Source organism: Dipodomys merriami, unplaced genomic scaffold (genome assembly GCF_024711535.1).
Source record: "Dipodomys merriami isolate MVZ:Mamm:240054 unplaced genomic scaffold, mDipMer1.0.p SCAF_2, whole genome shotgun sequence".
NCBI classification, from domain to species: Eukaryota; Metazoa; Chordata; class Mammalia; order Rodentia; family Heteromyidae; genus Dipodomys; species Dipodomys merriami.
Genome location: NW_027203381.1, coordinates 4578813 through 4599313, shown reverse-complemented (window position 1 = coordinate 4599313; position 20501 = coordinate 4578813). Strand labels below are relative to the sequence as shown.

The 20501-nt window shown below is 41.8% G+C and overlaps 1 protein-coding gene across 1 annotated transcript in view; it reads left to right on the top strand.

Annotated features, from left to right (window-relative positions):
* Dok6 (docking protein 6) overlaps positions 1-12630 on the top strand; it is a 275916-nt gene extending 263286 nt beyond the window's left edge. Inside the window, exon 8 of the mRNA XM_070028977.1 lies at positions 11476-12630. Within this exon, the coding sequence (XP_069885078.1) occupies positions 11476-11615 (140 nt within the window). The 3' untranslated portion in view covers positions 11616-12630. The remainder of the gene's footprint in view (positions 1-11475) is intronic.
* Positions 12631-20501: the final 7871 nt, after the last annotated feature.

Sequence of the window (20501 nt, the reverse complement as noted above, 5' to 3'; positions counted from 1 at the left end):
TGAGATGAATGAGAAAAAGAAAAAGGAAAAAAAAAACACCAGATGAGACCAGAGAAGTGTGTACATCCGAAGCCACTAGGAGTGCTTGGTTAAATGCACATCTGGGTGAATCAGAGTTCAATCAATTTAGGAATACATTCATCAAAAGGAAGTATCGAGTTAGAAGGGAGGCCATTATTTCCATAGCAAAACAATGTTTTTATATAGACTTTTGCTGTAGGGGAGTGGAGTTGATGGGATTTTTTTTTCATGGGGGTTAACTAAAGAATCCCAAAGCTGTGTTCTTGGAACTACCACTACGAATCTTCAGTGTGGTCGAGAGTGTGACCTTGCTTAAACTAGGGGATTGAAATCACAAGATCAACCTGATCGCAGTGGCAGTGGATGGACAGAGGGAGGGAAGGGGTCACTTCTTCACACATGAGAGCATCTAGGTAGAGGAAAGGAGCAGGAAGCAAATGGTGGATCCAAGACATGGTGGGGACATCTGGTCTACAGAGCTTCCTTACTGGCTTGTGGACCAAGGAGAGATGATAGGTAGAAAGATAAATTCTCCTTCCCTTCTCCTCCACTCAGTTTTCTGTCAATATACCATTGGGTTGCTGGGTATTAATCACTAAAATAGTTTCAGTGCAGAGGGAAGGAAAACTGATTAGAGAAGAAAGATGCTTCCCTTTCATTCTTGGCAATGGACAAGATTCTGTTCCCTAGTTTTGTCTTACTTAAACCCATTTGACAAGCACCAAGTTAGAGAGGTGTGAACGATGTCTTCATTTCAAAAGCCACTCATTTTTGTGCAGGTGATAAGAGAATGTCACAGTTAAAAGATTTTTGTTTCAACTATTGGGTTCATCTGGCCAAGGTCCCCAACACAAGTTACCTTTAAACCTCAGTTTTCTAAAGGAAGGTTTTTCTAAATTTATCAGAGCCTAATTGGTTTAGAAAACTAAGCATCCAGGGCTGGGAAGGTGGCTCAGTGGTAGAGCGCTTGCCTTGCATGCATGAGGCCCTGGGTTCGATTCCTCAGTACCACATAAGCAAGAAATGCCAAAGTGGTGCTGTGGCTCAAGTGGTAGAGCACTAGCCTTGAGCTGAAGAGCTGAGGGACAGCGCTTAGGCCCAGAGTTCAGGCCCCACAACCAGACCCCCCCCCCAAAAAAAGAAAGAAAACTAAGCATCCAAACCAAAGTTTCGAATAAAAGAAAGCAAGTGGCCTGGTGCAGGTGGCTCACACCTGTAATCCTAGCGACTCAGGAGGCTGAGATCTGAGGATCAGCATTCAAAGGCAGCCCAGACAGTAATGTCCATGTGACTCTTATCTCCAGTAAACTACCAAAACCTGGAGATGTGGCTCAAGTGGTAGAGCGCTAGCCTTCAGCAAAAGAAGCTCTGTTATAGCACTCAGCCCCTGAGTTCAATGTAAAAAAAAAAAAAAAAATTAGTAAGTGAAATGTTCTTGATACAATCTATTGTACTTTATTTTGCCCATTATTTCAATTGTATTATCTCACTCAATCTCCAACAGTTCTGGGAGCATTGATAATGTCATTTCCATTTTTACACTTAAAAGACACCATAAGATTTTAAGTTACATAATGTGGACTTAAATACCAATTTATCTCATGCCCTCCTCCCCCCAAATAATATATAAAGTTTTTTTCAAAACTTCTATAAAGGTATAGAATTTTCCCACCGCACTCTTACTCCTAAACTTGCTTGCAACCCTTCTCTGTACCATGCCTCAGCTCACACAGTAAACCATGTCAGCCCCAGAAATCTCAAGGTGTTGGCAGTGTTCGCCCCCCCCCCCACTTCTCTCTCATGCATTTTCTCTCACAACTGCATCCAATCTCTTTAATTTTTTTCTCTAAGAATTCATTTCTAATCCTCCCTGCTTAGAGAAAGTGATAGAGTCAGACTCATATCATAGTAGTACTGCATTTATTTCCACCTTCAAAAATAATAACCCACACTGGGAACTTCAAGCATATCATCTTGTTAAACCTTCACAAGTCAACCATCATTAGCCAAATGCACAGAAAAGGAAACTGCTGTTTAACGGGATAGAGGAACCTGTCATAGAACCTGCACACATCATAGCTGAGCCCAGCCCGGTTTTCTCAGCAAAGACACAGAGGCTAGAAACGGAGCTCATCTGGTTTGATTCTTCCCTCATTACCATGTTCTTCCATTCTGCTTATGACACCTACGTCCCCTCCCCCCACAGCTCTGATGTTTGTGACTGTTTCCTCCTTCTTCTCAGTATGTCAGATTTCTTTGATTTCTGCAGTGCCAGCTTAGTGGTTATGAATTCTTTTATTTTGTGCTTCTCGTAGAAAAATCTTGATTTCTCCAATGACTTGAAAGGATAATTTTTCCAGGTATAGCAATGTTGGCTGGCAGTTATGTACTTTCAGGGATTGAAAGATATGGTTCCATTTTTCCCAGCTTTTAGGAGTTCTGCTAAGAAGTCTGATGTAATTCTGACGCTTTTCCTTTTGTGAGTTGACAATTTTTGGTGCTGCTTTCAATATTCTTTCTTTGTTCTCAGTCATGGCATTTTAAGTATAATGGTGTATGGAAAGGTTCCTTTCTGGCAATGTCTATACTTAGGGGTACGGATGCCTGAAATACTTGGACGTCCATATTTACCCCCAGATTTGGGGAATTTGGGGCAAATTGAATCAAGCATATAAATAAAATCCAGGAGGAGAATCGTATGATTGTATCAGTACATAAAGAAAAAAATATATAGCCCTTAACAAAATCAAAATCCTGTCATAATAAAAGCTCTGAAGAAACTAGGAAATAATAAAGTCTGTATAGGACAAACCTGTAGCCACCATTCAGTAAATGGGGGAAAGCCCGTGTTTCCACAAAACTGGGAATGAGACAAGGTTGTCCACTCAGTTCATATTCAGAATGCTGTTTGAATTCTGAGCTCATACTGTAAGGCAAGAGAAAGAAATGTGGATGCATGTAGGAAAAGTAGAATTATCCCTAAATTTGATAATATACTTAAAACACCCAAAGGTCCCACCAGACAAGTCTTAGATGTGATAGACACTGTTAGCAAATAGAACTAAAATATATTCTACCATACAGTGACAATAAAATAAAAACAACTGACCATGAATGCATAAGGAAGGAATAAGACTATGACTTTTATCACTGCCTACTCAAGTCAGTAAAATCTTGTTTAATAGGAATTGCTCAGCCATGGAAGTGGAGATATGTGGAAGAGAACCAACTGTGAGCAGCGTGCCCAAGTAAGAGCATAAGGTCCCAAGTTCAATCCCTGGGACTAGTTGGTGCTACTCATTGGCAAGTTTTAGACTTTGAACTTACTGTAGAGTTAATCATTCTCATTGAGAACCCAGAAGACAGAATCTTATTATAGCAAGCAGTTGCAGAACTTTCTCAGTGAAGATAAACTTTTCTAGCTCCCCATCCCACCAAGCCCCCCTCTCCTCTTCTTGTCTACCTGTCTGCCAGCCATTTTCGCCTGTCTTGTCAGGTCCTGGATGATTACTGATAAGTTGGAAAAGAGTAAGAGTTATAAGGAAACTCTAGGGAATGCACATAAATCCAAACTGCTCTCCACTCTCCAGTCATCAACCATGAGAGACTGCTTTGTCTGGGAGAGATTTTTACCCACCATATATGATATGGCAGAAAAGGAAACAGCTAGAAATCTGATTCAATCAGTCACCATCTTAAAATCATTATGACACTTTCTGTCTCCAACTAGAAAAAATTGTCCTCTCAGTAGAGTGTGACAAACTCTCCATGGCTTATTTCTCTCTGTCTCCCAAACCCATCTGCTATTGCCTGCTGTCACGACTTTTGTATTCATTATTACAAAACAATGAGGGCCAAGTTCATACTGACAAACTGTAAAGAATCTAAAGTCAGACTTTATAAAATTAGCAAAGGGCATATGTATAAATATATACATTGAATATTCACATATTTAAGGAGATACTTTTGTCTGTGATGATTAAAAGGCTTTGGAAAGCCAGCCATGAAAAGGAAAAGCTGTGGCAAACTTTGACTGTGATATTCCATTTTGATTTATGAGGACTTTATTGAATTTAGTAGGCAGTGATGAAAGTCATTGTCCTTTGAGAAAGGATGATGAGAAATCTTACCTTTGTCAAGTCGAGCAAGTTTTGGACACAATATTTAACTTTTTAAAGTCACGTCAGAAGTTCTTAGACCAAATGCAAAGCTTGTATCAATCATAGAACAAACATGTTGAATTGCATAAAAACCTGACTGCACATTTAAAATAATGTCATGAGAGCCAGTTTAGTCTGAACTTTCTGAACACCGTGTCTTACGTAAATTTATTTAATACTCAATAATTTTGATAATGTTACAGTTAGACCTCAGAAAGTATACATCGTGTAAGGAGTCTCATTCTCATTGAAAAGTGTTTCCATGAACAAAGCAAATGAACACAAATGACAGGCCAGTTCACAGCATTGAAATACACAAGCTGCAATGTAAGTATTCCCAGCGTTTAGTTCACTACGTTTAACAAGCAACCACAACCACCGGAGCAGCAGGACAGCCCCTGCTCCTGCTGTCAGTGGGCCGACTGCCCAGGTATAGCATCTCTTGAGGCTTTCTTAAAGAACCGGCGGGCCTCAGTGGCTCTTCCTGCATTCATCCACACTGCAGCAAGTCTGGCCAGAAGGTGGGCAGCCCAAGGGATCGCTGTGGTGTATTCAGTCTTGTCCTCTGTGAAAAGTGTAATGAAAAGTATTCATTTTGCCTTTCTCAATGTGTTTGCTTGACATAGGAATCTTAGATAAGGAAAGAAAAAGGAACAACCCTCTGAGCGCCACCCTTCATTGCTTTCATAAATTAGGATTGCGCTGTTGGGGCTGAGGGGGTCGGCAACCCAGAGGGAAAGTTGGGGAGCAGAGCACTTGCCTTGGTTCCAACCCAGCCTTGGTTGGGCCTTGGTTCCAATCTCCAACCCAGCATGAGGAGGAGGAGGAGGAGGGGGAGGGGGAGGAGGAGATGATTATGATAAGCTATGGTGAGGGAGGAGAAGGAGAAGGAAAAGGAAAAGAAGAGTGAGGTTAGGCACCTTGGGAAATGTGCCTATTCTGAGATGAGACTCTAAAACACTGTTAGAGCATGAGTCAACCTTGCATTGCATACATGCAACTAATTTTGAATGCTACTGATTGCCTGTGTTTGTGTGTGTGTGTGTGTGTGTGTGTGTGTGTGTGTGTGTGTGTGTGTGTGTGTGTGTGTGTAGGTTTGGGTTGGATTGGTTTGGGTTTTTATCGGTCATGGGGCTTGAACTCTGGGCCTGGGAGCTGTCCCTCAACTCTTCAACTCAAGGTAAGCGCTCTACCTTTTGAGCCACAGCACCACTTCCAATTTTCTGGTGGTTTTTGAAGAGTCACAGGCTTTCCTGCCTGGGCTGGCTTTGAACTGTGATCCTCAGATCTCAGCCTCCTGAGTCGCTAGGGTTACAGGCATGAGCCACCAGCACCCAACTGCCTAAGTTTTTTATATCCAGAAATATATTCTTGGGTACTAGTTTTCCTACTTGAAAAAAAAGTGTTTCTTTGTACTAGCTTTAAGTTTTAGATAAGGTCTGTCGTGGATAAAAATGTCCAGTGTCTTCATAATGTGTGACTTTAAGGACTGTTAGCTGATTTGTCACCGCATTCCTGTGATTTGTAGGACATTAACATGAGCAGCTCCCTGCTTCATTCCTATCAGGATCTTTATACTCCTAACTTTTTGTTTGCTAAAACTGCTGAACTACCTTCAAATCCAGGAGGAGATGCATAGCAATCTATGTCTTCTTAGCACCGTGTTCAGATATTATAGCCAAACCTTTGAAAGTCACAATAAAATATTTATGATATAAAAACTAAATACCTGAATCTTTCCTTATAGAATATTTCTCCATTCCTCTTGCTCATCAATATTAATGAATTTCACTCCATAAATTCTCTACTCTTATTGTCTCAACTTAGACTGTTTCATTTCAATATTTACCAAATTATTGCATACACAGGTTGATTACAAACTCTGTAACTACTCAAATGCATTCTGTGAGTGGTAATAATAAAGTGTCCAGCTATGTTGCATAAAGAGATCCCAATTGTAGAGAATTAATATCCCAGTAGATAATTATGAGAATTAAAATGCAAGAGAAATCAAATGCATGCAAACCAAAACAAGTAAGTGGTATATCAACCCAAATAATACATTTAATGGTATTTGTTTGCTATGGAGAATTTATGGGCTGATATTAGATATAGAATTATAAATCATGGTAGAGAAGTTGAATTTGTTCAAAGGACACTATAAGCACGTAGGAGAATCTTGAAATGTATGGTAAAATGAAATGAATAGAAAGCTAATGACTTTATCTTTCAAAATATAATTCTGTCTGAATTTCAAGTTAAAGCAAATCCAAGGGTATGAGTTCCGCTGTACTTGCTGCTTTGGGGTCTTGTTTGTTCATAGCAAGAGCAGGGAGTGACCCCAGGGCTTCGTTTTTGCCACGTGGACGCCCTGTCAGTGAGGCGCACACCCAACCAAGGTCTGTTTCCGCGTAGGTGATTTTCGAGGTAGGGTCTCACACACACGCTGCCTCCTTCTGCGGCTCCTCCTCACACCTGGAGAGCCATCCCCGGGGATTTTGTTTTTCAGTTTTTTATTCAAGTGAGGAAAGCTTCTGACCACCTGGAACCTCCCAAAGACTTTCTGAATCATTCCAGGATCTTACCAAAAGAAGCTCCAGAGTGTTAACTTTTTAGAAATGGAGTGAAGCTCAAATACTCTATGTAGAAGAGATATTGACCAGACAGTGGTCGTTGTGTCTAAGTTGTAGCTAATGAACATGTAATACTTATAAGTAAGATGCTAGTTAACTACAATTTGGGGTTGATTCGACTTCTGGTATAGTTTTAACTTTTACCTAGCTATAAGGTTAGAATATAAATATTAAACACTCTATTTAAAAAAAATCTGGATCCAAGTCATCTGAGGAATAGTTCTCAGACGCTTTTATTCCATACCCCAATTTCTCCCTCTGCTCTCTGCTTCACTGTCGCTAGAAGCAGCTTGCTGAAGGAAGGTAGTATCCTCTCTGACCAGCAGGCCCAGTTATGAATTCTTTATTAGGGCCAATTCCTTTCTTCACTAGGGAACTTGATTTCTCTATTTACTTATTTCTCTTGTGCTTTGTGTTAGTATTTTGTTTGATCATTTGAAGTAACAATACCCTTTCATCTCTCTCAGATTCTACCAAAGATCATTAACACACAAGTCATTACTAAGTAACATTAGGCCATTTCCTCTTGCCAATTAATAACCACATGTTTTATGCCTTGGGACCCATCTGACTCCTTACCAAAATAAATTTCCTTTTAGATTGTATATCAGGAGTGAAATTGGTTCATAAGAGCAGAGAACAGGCACGCAGGAAGAAGGGCTCAGGGACACGGGTGCAGTCCGGGATGGGGCTCTTAATTCTTGGGGATGGATTTGTTGTCACCTGGAGGGCTTCCCCTTCCCTGTTCTTCCGGCTCTGGAGGCTGCTGGGTTGGGGGAAGAGATTTCCCATCATTTTGTTAAACTAGAGCAAGTGTTTGCAAGCTCTCCATTGCCAGTGCAAGTCCTGCTTATAGCGTAGCGCTGTGTTTCTGGGCGTGTGTAAAGTGCACACCACGGGGACACGGAGGAGGAGGAGGAGGTGGTATGAATGTCATCTCAAAGTACAGTTGAATACGATATGGTTTCATCTCCCAGATGAGCATCGTGTGGGACATTTTGATAGAAAATGCGATTTTCTGTGAAAGCAAATAAGAATACAGAGTGGTGTAGAAACCAGAATCAAGAGGACTTAGAGACAAACAGCGGTTCATGGGCTTTGGCTGTTCATCAGTAGCATCCCTTAGCTCCCCTGGGGTGCATTCAGCTGCTATCTACCTCTCCAGTGAGCTGGAGGCACGGGAGGATGGGTTCAGCTAGGACGGTCCTAGAATAGGGTGCGCAGGTCTGGTCCATCGAGTTTTTAATTGAAGCCACAGAGTTGAGCTTTGTTTTGCTTTGCTTTGCTTTCATGCACAGTGCCCAAGGGCACCATTCAAATGAATGCTGAGAAAATGCGTAATTATTCCTCTCTTTTGTTCCCACGCTTAGGGTTGCCAAAAGGAAAAAAAAAAAATCAAACAGCATTTACAAAGCCTTCCTAATATTCCGTTCTGATGGAGGGTGTTATTTTTCCGATAAGCATTGAACAGTCTAGTTCACGAATTGTCTGAAGTAAATCGTCGGTTGATGTAAGGAACATCATAAATTAATTTTCAATTAGGCTAGAAATGATTCGCAGAGGAGGGAAAGCAAGCACAGCTAACCTTGAAAGAAAATAATATCGCAGACATGCATGCAGTCGTGAGAGACAGCGCCCAGAGGTGCTGGGGGAGGGTGGCCTGAGCAGAGGAATGACAATGACCACGTGGGTGTGCTCCTGCGGCCACGCAGCGGGGGCTCGGCCGGTTGTCCATCGCCATCTGCACAGCAGTGGCCATTGATCTGCTCTCCTTGTCTGCCGCCCTTCCCAGCATGGCTAACGGCCTAGGAGCAGTCAGCAGCCTCCCTTCATGCGGGATCTTCCTGTGAATGGAGGGAGCACTGGGAACACTGGTTGGGTGATTCCCTGGGAGGTGGAGCGGCGTGTATTCAAAGGCAAAGGCTCTTCTGAAGGTTCAGCCTAAACCCTCACCCTCCCAATTACCAATTCACAAGTAAGATGAACTAAAGGCATGCCCCAGCATTGCCCTAAACCTTTAAAAAGTAAAATAAACCCCAAAGCAGGAACCAGGTCTTTCACTGTTTTATTTCAGGCCTCTTTGTGACAATGGTACTGGGCTTGGCACTGAGAGCCTTACACTTGCTAGGCGGGTGCTCTACTTTTGAGTCGCCACACCAGCCCTGTTTTGTACTAGATATTTCTCCAGTAAGGCCTTGCTTCCTTCCCAGGCATGTCTGAGTCCTGCTCTCCCTAGCGTGGCTCACAGGCATGCACCACCACACTCAGGTCTCAGTTGAGAAGAGGCCTTGTGAACTGTTCCATTGAAGCTGGCCTTGAACCACAATCCTCCCAATCTCAGCCTCCAAAGGAACAAGGATCTAGGTGTGAGGTACCAGCTCCTGGTACAAACGTGTTCGCTGGCTGCCCGGTCAGCCCTCTGCCTGGGGCCTACCACCACGGCTCTGGACCCCTAACCGGGGGAGCTGGGACCAGCCCGGTTCACTCAACGACTTCATATTCAGCCATCCACGCCAAAGGCATTTTTCTTACCATCTGAAAGTTGCAGATGAAGAAACTGAGAACCCCAGAGATGAGCTGGTGAGTGGCAGAGGCAGAGCTTCAAGGGGCAGGTATTGTGGATTCAGGGTGGGGTCTGTATCCCCTTCCCCCCCACTTTCCCTTCCTCTCTCTCTCCCCCACCCCCCTGCCCGGCCCCGCCATCTCCAATTGCTCTGCTTCATTCTCCCTTACTGAAATCATCCAAGAAAGGGAACCCGACTCAGCGGGGACTTTGAAGGGACTGTGAGGAAGGGACTACTACTTTAGGCGCTGTGGGAAAATTTTATGGAACCAGTGAGAATTGTGGCCCAGGAGCCGAACTCACGACCCGCAGAGCCCCAGAAAGAAATAGAGTTGCAGAAGAGAGAAGGAGAAAATACAGCAGCTACAGGCACAGAAGGCTCTGGAAGCTCAGGAGCACCTGCCTGGGAAAGCCACCTCCAGGATTGGGAGGCACACTTTCCTGGGCCTGCGTGTGTGTGGTGAGAGTCAGACACTCAGCAGAGAAAACATGGTTCCTGTCTATTCCGTTAGAGGGGTCTGGCGTTACCTTAACACTCAAGCAGTTCGGCCTGTTTTCATTAGCCTTTTCCTACCCAGTTCTTCTGGATCTCTTCCCTCCTGTCCAAGCTCCCGTTGCTGAAGGGTTGTGTGTGTGTGTGTGTGTGTGTGTGTGTGTGTGTGTGTGTGTGTGTGTGTGTGTGTGTGTGTTCAGACATATGGGACAAACTGTCTTAAAGCCAATGACATTGCGAAGGGCAGAGGCCCGGATCGGACCTGGGGAGGAGCTGCTCTGCGTGTCTGCAGGAACAGATTTCTTCGCGGGATCCCTCTCCCCGGAGAGCAGCCACACAGAAATCACACTAAATTTATCTTGTCCTTTGAGTATAATATCAACTCTGAAGAAAGTCGTGCATGCTGCATCTATTTTTCTTCACTAAGTCCATCCATGAGGCACAAGTTGTTCTCAAGTGTGAAGAATAATTACTGCTTTAAAAAAAACTTAAAAAAAAAGACAGGGTAGCTGCTGTTAAGTTCATCTGAAAGCTTTCTTCGAATGAGCGTCTTTCTTCTGGCTGGTATTGGCATCAGGACTGGTGTTCAGCAATCGCTTCGGTTCTCGTTTGCATTTGACAATTTTGCATCTCGAGGCTGTGCTGGTGAGCAACCAAAAACATAGGTAGAAATTTCTTTAAGGATATTTTGGGTAAGATATAGCTTCTCCTTTCCAGTAAACATCAAGGAGTGTCGCATTGCTGATCCAGCTTCCGTTATCCGGGACCCACAAACTCATAGGGCAAACCGGAGCCTCTAAATCTGCCATGGAAAATGCTTATTCTTGGTGATGGATGGTAGGAGAACTGTAGTCTGCCTGTTCATGGAGGTTTTAAAAAGAGCATGTAATTTGCTTCTTATTCTGGAAAGTGAGCACAATAGAAATCCAGCTAATGAGCTCTCTATCAAAAATAGCTTGTAAGGAGAATGGCTTTGCTACTTTTGAAGGACTGAAGGATGGAAATTTGAGATTCCTAGAAATTTTACTTGTCTGGCATCCAAAGTTCTTGGAAACAGACATTTGGGGGAATCATTGCTCTGCAAACATTTTAAATATCATCAAAGATCAAAATTGTGAAATATTCTTTACTAACTTCCTTCCAACAAGCTCAGTATTGAAGTTTTGCAGTCTTCTAGGACTAATGGTTGCTTTGGGGAGGGGTGTGTGTGTGTGTGTGTGTGTGTGTGTGTGTGTGTGTGTGTGTGTGTGTGCGCGCGCGCACGCGCGCGCGCGCTCGTGTACATGCACATGCACATGTGCATTTACTGGAGCTTGAACTCAGGGCTGGTGCTCCACCACTTGATCCATGCCTCTACTTCTGGCTTTTTTACTGGTTAATTGGAGATAAGGGTCTCATGGACTTTCCTGAATATGCTGGCTTCTAACTGTGATCCTCTGATCTCCACCTCCTAAGTAGCTAGGATGGCAGGGGTGAGCCATTGGCCCCTATCCCCTGTGCCCAGCCTAGTTATTATTTTTATCTGTGTATCCACCTGTCTGTCTGTCTGTCTGTCTATTGCTCTTCTGAATCTGTTTCTCAGTACAACTCTCTTCTCCTTTCCAGGTCACGGGTTCGGTCCATCCAAGATGTCTCGTGCACAGACATTTCCCAGCTATGCTCCGGAACAGAGTGAAAATGCCCAGCCCCCATTGTCAAGGTCCAGCAGCTACGGGTTCAGCTACAGCTCCAGCCTCATTCAATGACACACAGGGGCCACTGCTGACCAGAGAGACAGTCTGTCCTGGACCTGCCTGCGGGGTCACCACACCCTCCGCCCCCCGGAAGACCAACTGCAGAACACATTGACGTGGGTCAGGTCTAGCCTCGATCCCAATGGAAGGTTAAAAATTGGAGTTCTGCTTCCTTGCTTCAGTGGCTAAGTCCTTTATTTATTGAATTTCTATGGGGGAAATCTATGTTTTACAAAAGTAGAATCCAAGTCGTACGCACAGTCATTTAAATACACTAAATTCGTAGGGTCTGACAGGAACAGCCACCGTGGCCCTGGGGAAGATGCCCGCACTGGCAGGGACTGCAGGTGCACGCCCACCCCTGGCCTCACATCGAGGAGCAGGGTCTGTCCTGAGACACAAAGCTCACCCACCGCTAGTTCTGAGGCTTTTTTCGGTTTTGACAGAGACAAATCTAGTCAACTCTACAAATCGTATTTCAACTCTTCATATAAATAAGCCCAGTGACAATGATAAGAGAACCTGAAATTAGAACATTCCGTGAAGCAGGGCCCCATCACTCTACTATGTGTGTGTGTGTGTGTGTGTGTGTGTGTGTGTGTATGTGTGTGTTTGTATGTGTGAGAGTGTGTGGAGACAAATGCAGACGTGGATATATTGCTATATCCATCGCTATATAACAAGCATACATCAGCGTGCTAACGATGGCAGGAGGTGCTTGCCCAGCTGTTGAGAGCTGTATCTGTGGCATTAAAATCATGACTGTGTGGTTGAATAGCCCTTCGTAAAGTAGTGCTGCTTTCTTCTTTAAAAAAAAAAAGGCTTCTTACTAGTGAACGTATTTCCATTGTCTGGTTTGCTCCTGTGACAAGAGTTAAGTGGATACGTTAGAGGGAGAATGTTCTGGAGACACAGAAGGCAGCCTGGGCGTCACCACACACACACACACACACACACACACACACACACACACACACACACACACACACACACACACACACACACACACACACACACACACACACACACACACACACACACACACCCCTCTCTCTGGTTTTTGCTCTCTTGTCCTTGACTCTGTCTCTCCTTGCCGCCCAGCCGCCCACCTCAGCTGCGTGAGGCAGATCTGTGTGGCCGTCGATCACCTTCCACAGACTTCCAGAAAACCTCACCTAGTTTTTGCCATCAGGCTTAGAACAGACACAGGAAAGTCAATAGGAAGCCTGAGAATTTTCCAGAGGCCTTTCCCCAGAGCCATCAGAGGCTTAGAATACCCTGGGGAGCCAGGACTTGGTAGCATTGAGATTTTTTTTCCTTGTATTGGACTTGTTTTGTCTGAAATTATATAAGAAAAGGGATCACATGTAAAATTTTTCAGCCCTGACACAAATGACAACTTTGCAAGGTTCAAGAGGAAGGAGCAACTTCCATGTGAACAGAGAAACTCATGCTGGCTTTTAGTTTAGGCAGTAAAAGAGAAATAAAAATAAAAATTCTTCTGTGTGGATCCTCTGCTACCATGTGTCCTATGATTATCTTACAAGGACTCTGGGGTGAGTTCGAAGACCAGGCAGAACTGGGCAGGCGCGATGACAAGTTGACCCTATTTGTTCAAACAGCAGCGTGATTTTCACTAGCACGGTGAGTCTCCTGAAAGGGTCTCTTTTTCACTGATCCCTGATCACATTTTTCCACCCCTTCGCAATTCGTGTCAGTAAATTCCTACTGCAGAAAAATGGCCCTGTCTTTGTCCTGACCAATCGGCCCCCAGGGCAGCCAAGAGAACTCTCCAGATCACTCACATAGGCATGAAAACCCCGTCTAGACACTCATCCTAAGAGTTAATATGGCTGTGACAAATAATTATCCTCCGCCTTTGGGAATTGAGAGAGAGAGAGAGGGAGAGAATGAGCCCAACTCTCTCTGCACTGTGAATTCTGCAGACGCAGCAGAAAGCAGATGATGTCCGCTTCCGAGGACACAGCCCTTCCTTCCCGGAGCCCAGCTTTCAGGGTTAACACCTCTGATGCTCCTTTACCTAAAGGTCGCATTTGCTTTAGGAGTACCATGAGTCAAATGCTCCGGAGCAGCCCCGCCCAAGCTGAGAGCATCTGCACAGCTCCTGCGCAGCCAGCCTCTCCCAGGCCTGCTCAGTCGAGCTGTTGCTTAGCCACCACCACGAGTTTCTACCAGGGACTTATGGGAAAAGACCCTCAGGGGGGTCCACGTTCACCTCTCAGCGTTACTAATGTGCCAGAAGCACAGACAGCAGGTCCCCGGGGACTCTGCTAAGGACACGAGCCTGCTCTTGTGGCTCTGGTGGCAGACCAGTGTCTGCCTGAGGCTGTTTGCAGAATGCCTTTTGGTGTTCCCAACAAGCAAAGTGGGTAAACGATCAGACAGGATTAACCCTGGGCCAGTTTATTCCGAAAATAATGTCACTCCAACAGAGCGTGACCAAGGAGTTAGCTTCCTGGGCCTTGAGCCCAATCCCATTCTGGTGAGAAAACACTAGAAAATATGTCATGGTCCACTTAGGGAGCTTTATTCCAGCCTGTCGAAGTGTACTTAACCACGCAGCCAAGTCACACCTGTTCTGTGAAGAATAGGAGACTTTCTAGTCAAACAGGCACCTGACACAAGTCAGTGTTTCTTGGAATCAAAATCACAGGCAGATAAATCTACAAAAACCAAAGATGGGAAGTCGCTCCTAGCCACCTCCTGGAGCTTTGTTAAACAGCGAACCCACTGGAGCTAGCAGGACGGCTGCCGACGAGCTCTCAACTCATCTGAGCTTGTCGGTTTGTGACAGAAGATGGTTTACACTGCGCAGACCCTTCTCCCTCCAGCCACTGTGTGATGTGTGAGTGTGCATGCAGCTTCTCATAGTGAGGGAAGGGTTGCTATGAACCAAAGACATCTTTTGACTCCTTCTGAATGTGACTCAGTGGGGTTGCACAAGATGTGTACAGATGACTGCAAGGGTCACTATTTTCTACATAAGGCTGGAAGAGGCCAATGAAAATCCCAGCAGGCAGAACAGTTCCTGTGACATCAGAGACCACCCCAACGTCTATACCTTTCACAGAATCATTATCTGGGGGAGCTTACTTTTTCCTTCTGATAATACTAATGTACACATGGCCAACTTAGGATATTGTTTAATGTGAATGAAAGTACAAATGGCCATGACCTGATAACTCAGTATTCAGAGGATGGAGGTGGATAAAACACTTCAATAATTTATTGAACAAACAGTGGGGCACACAAGGCTAACTTATTTGGGCAGAGTTAAAATATTTATGGATCAACTGGTTTTGGCCACTACCACAATTTGATTTACCAAAATGAAAATTACATATTTACTTATATCTTAGAGAAGATGCTGTTTGATGGAGCATGTAAAATAAAGTGAAAATACTTACTAAAACTAAATCTCACTTCTCTCACCAAGTAGTAACTAGTGCTAGTATCTTGTAGAATTGTTCCCTGACTTTGTTAGACAGTTACATTTGAAAAGAATTCACTGTAAAACAGTCAGCCATTTATACCTTCTATCCAACATAGAGGCAGTGGACTGGTAGCTTTATACTGTTAATAGTTTCTACAGATCCAACTGATTGCATGTGGTACCTCTATAATAGCTATTAAAAATACATCCTAAAGATTGATGTCTGCCCCTCATTCTTGGGCCAGTATTTATCTACAAAATCTTGAAACTTCTTTTACTGTTGGAACCATTACTGCTATGAAAATGAGCTAAGGAAATTCTTATTTAAAAAAAACTTTTGATTAGTCTAACATAACACAATAAATGCTGCTATCCTGTCACTGAAGTTGAGCGGCAGGCTTCAACACCATATTTTACTAAACAAAGAAATAAAAATAAATATGAGAAAACTTTTCCAAGTGAGTTATACTCATCTCTGATTTTATTACTATGTTACCATATCTTGCAATTTCGTTTTTTTTTTTATCAAATCATTAATTACACAATTTCTATTCCACCACTCTCTCAAAATAGACTTTAAAAAATCCCCCTCGGTATGCACTTAATAGTGAAAAGAGTTGGTGATATGCTACATCAATTTATTTCTGCCCTATAAAACTTATGAACTATGTATTTGTAGGCTGTGGAATTTGCAGTGTGCAGTTGCGCATGGGAATAGTAGAGGCAGAGGATGGCGACTAGGTGATACTGAATCCATGGGAATGTGCAGAGTAACAGAGAGGCTCTATGTGTTGACATGTTACCCAGTTCTGTTTCTTGGAGTTGGCCTTCTGCTCTAATGCTTGCACTGCATGCAAGTGGACGAAGGCATCAGCCATGTGCTGTCAAGACTACAGAAAGGCAGCACAACACCAGTAGCTGCTTCTTGCATTTGGTGAGACTATTTTACCCCCAAGAGAATGTGTAAGGTGAGAATCACTTTTCGATGGCCTACTCTCGATCAGTTGAATCATGATGTATTATCGGTGAGTCTGCGAAGGGCGCTTAACATTATGAGAAGATAACAGCACTCATGCATAAGTGAGCAGACTCTAAATGTATTTGGAAAGATTATTCATCTTTTTTTTCCCTATGGAACTAGAAGATGTCCATGCTTTCTTACTCAAGAATGTGAATCTGTGTCACTGCAACAATAATTTCAACACAGGAGACACAAATACCTTACGGACTGTCCTGGAAGTGTCCTAAATGGCTGGCATGTTTTTCTGGACAGTTGTATTGCTAGCTATCTCTGAAAGTGATCTTAAAGACCATGTAGATTAAATAAAGGTCTTACTGTTCTTGTTTTCCCTGGGAGAACACTGAAATCCATGGAGGCTGGAATCTGATTAAAGGCAAAGAAATGGCCAGAAATGGGTTCCCCTACTCCACTCCTGGACCTGCACTTGAGCCAGCTCTTCCCTCGGGGGGGGGAGGGGGGCGGGGGAACTGGAGTTGGAAAATACCCTGTAGCTTCATTATAAATAAACCCTATACTTTGTGTCCCCTATTTTTGGGATGTTCTTGGACCCATGACCAGCTATGCTCATAAAGAAGTCGTGACAATACATTAGTTTTGTTTTTGTTTTTAAGGTTGTTTTTTTTTTCCCCCGTCGTGGGCTTGGGCACTGTCCCTGAGTTTGTTTTGGATCAAGGCTAGAGCACCACCACTTCCAGTTTTCTGGGGGTTCATTGGAGATAAGAACCACACACAGACTTTCCTGTCTGGGCCGGCTTGGAACAGGAATGCTCCGATCTCAGCCTCCAGAGTAGGCTAGGAATACAGACGCGAGCCACTGGCATATTCAGCTTTGGGTGTTCTTTAGGTGATGAATGATTCGTGTAAATTTTATTCTTCTTAAATTATCCTTCAGTTCATTGTCCAAAATTCAAACTTATTTATCGTAAAATAGCATTTAGAATTTAAAAAGAAAAACTAGGCATGTGTTTTGAAGATCTACAAATACCGCACATGATAATCACGACTCATATTTTTGGATCTATTTTGCTCCTTATGTCCACGATATTTTTTCACAACTGCATTACATAATTGATATTAGAGCTGTGTTTTCTCAATGAAAACCTTCCATTTTCTTTATTTTAAAAAAAACTTCCATTCTCAACAGAAGTTTGGGAAATGATGTTTTTACAAATCAAGTTTTTTCTTATAAATTTCTGTAGCTAATTAAGTGAAGTTTAGGTGAAAAAGAAATGTTTAAATTATTAAATAACAGGAAAACCATAATTGTGCTTTTCAGACGATTTCCTATTTTAACTTTTTTTTACATCTTGTAAATAATTGAAGGAGAAGGAAAGTATATTTACAAATTAAATGCATTTCTTCCAATAATTCCATCTAAATTATAGGGATTTTTTAACATATTTCCTACATCCCTCGTCTGTATCACACGTGTCAATTTAGACAGAATAAATTTTTAATTATGATTTTGATGCAGTTTCCCAAGTTCATACAACTTTTTTCTATCTTTCAGTATGGTTTTTATACTGAGTGCAAAAAGACCCTTTCTGTACACATGATCATGCAACTCATGGAGTACCTAGCTCCACTTAGCACCTGTGATAATACTAAATTTAGAATTAGTTGCTATCTTAAATAATTAAAGAAATCAATTTATGTTCTCAAAAGCATTGCTGAAATTTAAAAATCCAAATCCAGGCAGAGAAGGTTAACCATAATTTTATTTTTATTTTAAGGCACAGCAGGATTTCTCTCAAAGAAGTCATCTAAAGAGTGATTTTCAGGTAGTTTCAGACATAGATCATTCAATAGAGATGTAAAGACAGGCAAAATGCAGAATAAAATGTCAGTCTTACCTTAGCATTCAACATCAAGCAGAAATCCAATATTAAAGTATAATTGAACTAATCAAATTCAGATTCACAAATGTTTTGTGTAGTTGAACAAAGTGTTTACTCTTGACATATGAATACAAGTAGACAAAATGAAGGGAATGGTGTTTGAAATCTTGAAGAAAGATCCATCTGCATAGAATATGATTCTAACTGTAGGACACTCAGTTATTTCATTACACCTAGTCTGCTTGCTGATAGATGGCTTTATCATTATCTACAGCCTAGGATTGTCAGTGGCTCCTTGTCCTTTCCCCTGCACCTGACTCTTCACACACACACGCACACACACACACACACACATTGGGCTATACTATCTGTGCCACTGAAGCTTCTTTATTTACTTTGGAGATTCACACATCTTGCAAGTCTATGGCCCCATGCATCTCTAAATATACTAACGTATATGTTGGATGTGTCCTTCCTATATATCTTTATTTAATTAATTTATATAGACTTTGTGAAGTCTTCTACTGTACATGATAAAGGGATGTCATTTGTGGATGATTAATAGGATGTTTATGATCACTTTGAAAAATAACTTTGGATATTAAATTCTAGTTAAAAAATAAAACATGCAGCAGAAATTTGTTTCTGTTAAGGATGATATGATGTAAACATAGTTTTTGTTTTTAGTTGTAATCTATTCCAGATAAATAATAGTCTGGGAACATCTGTATGTAAATGGTAATTGAACCACTTTTTGGAATGAAATGCAAAAAAAATGATATCGTTGGAAACTAAATGTGAACTTGTGGCAGAACAGAAAATATCGTGATGAGGCAATAAAATTAGGAAATCTGATTATTTTTAAATCTGTCTGTGATGTTTCCCCTCGGTAAGAATGTATGATACATAGTTGAAGAGACACCTTTTGCCAAATTTATAGTTTTTATACATATTTCAATCCTTAATAGACAACCCCAATCCATTGCTATCAAGGATTCATAATTCTAAGAAATTTACAAAAAATACTGCAACAAAGAAAATAACTTATAGTTGTGCAATATTAAAAATTTGCATCATCACTTTTTAAAAGGATAAATCGGTCCCAAAATATTATTTTACACCTTAACTTGCATGATTGAGATCTTGAACTACCAAATTGATGGTTTTACCCATGAGTTATTTAATATTGCTAACACTGCAATATTTAATGATTTCCGTACACTTTTGTTACCATGTGATGAAATGTAACTATGTAATCAAGCAGAATTCTGACAATCATATTCTGTTAACCTTGAAATGTTACTTACTCCTTCACTTATTAGCCTGCTATTTTCAAAATAAAGTGAAAGCCCTTTATTAAATAGAAGGTTATTGAGACTTTATTATACATTTTTGTGGTTTTTTTTCTAACCCATCTTATGACAGAAATTAATTGCTCTTAGGTCCATTCTGTTTGGGTAGGATCATGAAGTATTAATGTAGAAAATGGCATTAAACATCAATGCATTTATTTCCTAGTGAGAGTATACCCACAATGGAAGTGACTTACATCACATAGTAAAACTGAACCATGGATTTCCTTCTAGAACTCTGACCACTCCTTTACAGCCAGGGAAAATTATTAATATAATATCCAGGTAGGTAAGATTAAACATCAAAATTCAAATGCATGCAATTATTACTACCACACAGTTGTATAACCCATGACAGGATATAGAAGCCTTTAACTTAGATTTAGGTTGATCTGGAATATATTTGCTGAATCTGTGTCTCAAACTTAATTGCTACATATTGGCTTGGCATTTCTGACTAGTTTACTAAGCACATTTTTATGAGATTTTCTTAATTCTAGAGACTCATACCCAAAATACCTAGGAATTAACTAAAGAAGTGAAGGACCTCTATGATGAAAACTTTAAAATCTTGAAAAAGGAAATCAAAACAGAACTTAGAAAATGGCAAAACCTCCCATGCTCCTGGATTGGAAAGATTAACATCGTGAAAATGGCAATACTTCCCAAGGCTATCTACAAATTCAATGCGATACCTATCAAAATTCCAACCTCATTCTTCAAGGAAATAGAAGAGGCAATCCAAAAATTCATATGGAACAATAAAAGACCCCGAATAGCAAAAACGCTCCTCAATGGAAAGAACACTGCTGGAGGAATATCAATACCAAATTTCAAACTCTACTATTAAGCCATAGTAATCAAAACAGCTTGGTACTGGCATAAGAACAGACCTCAGGACCAATGGAATAGAATTGAAAACCCAGAAATGAACCTACAGACCTGTAGCTATCTAATCTTCAATAAGGGAGCTAAAAAAATAGAATGGAAGAAAGAAAGCCTCTTCAGTAAATGGTGCTGGCAAAAGTGGTTAACTACTTGTAGAAAACTAAAGCTAGATCCTTATTTATCACCCTGCACCAGAATCACCTCCAAATGGATCAAAGACCTCGGAGTCAAAGCAGACACTCTGAAAACATTACAGGATGGAATAGGAGAAACCCTAGGTCTCCTTGGCTCAGGCCGAAATTTTCTGAATAGAGACCCAGAAACACAACAAATCAAAGAAAGGTT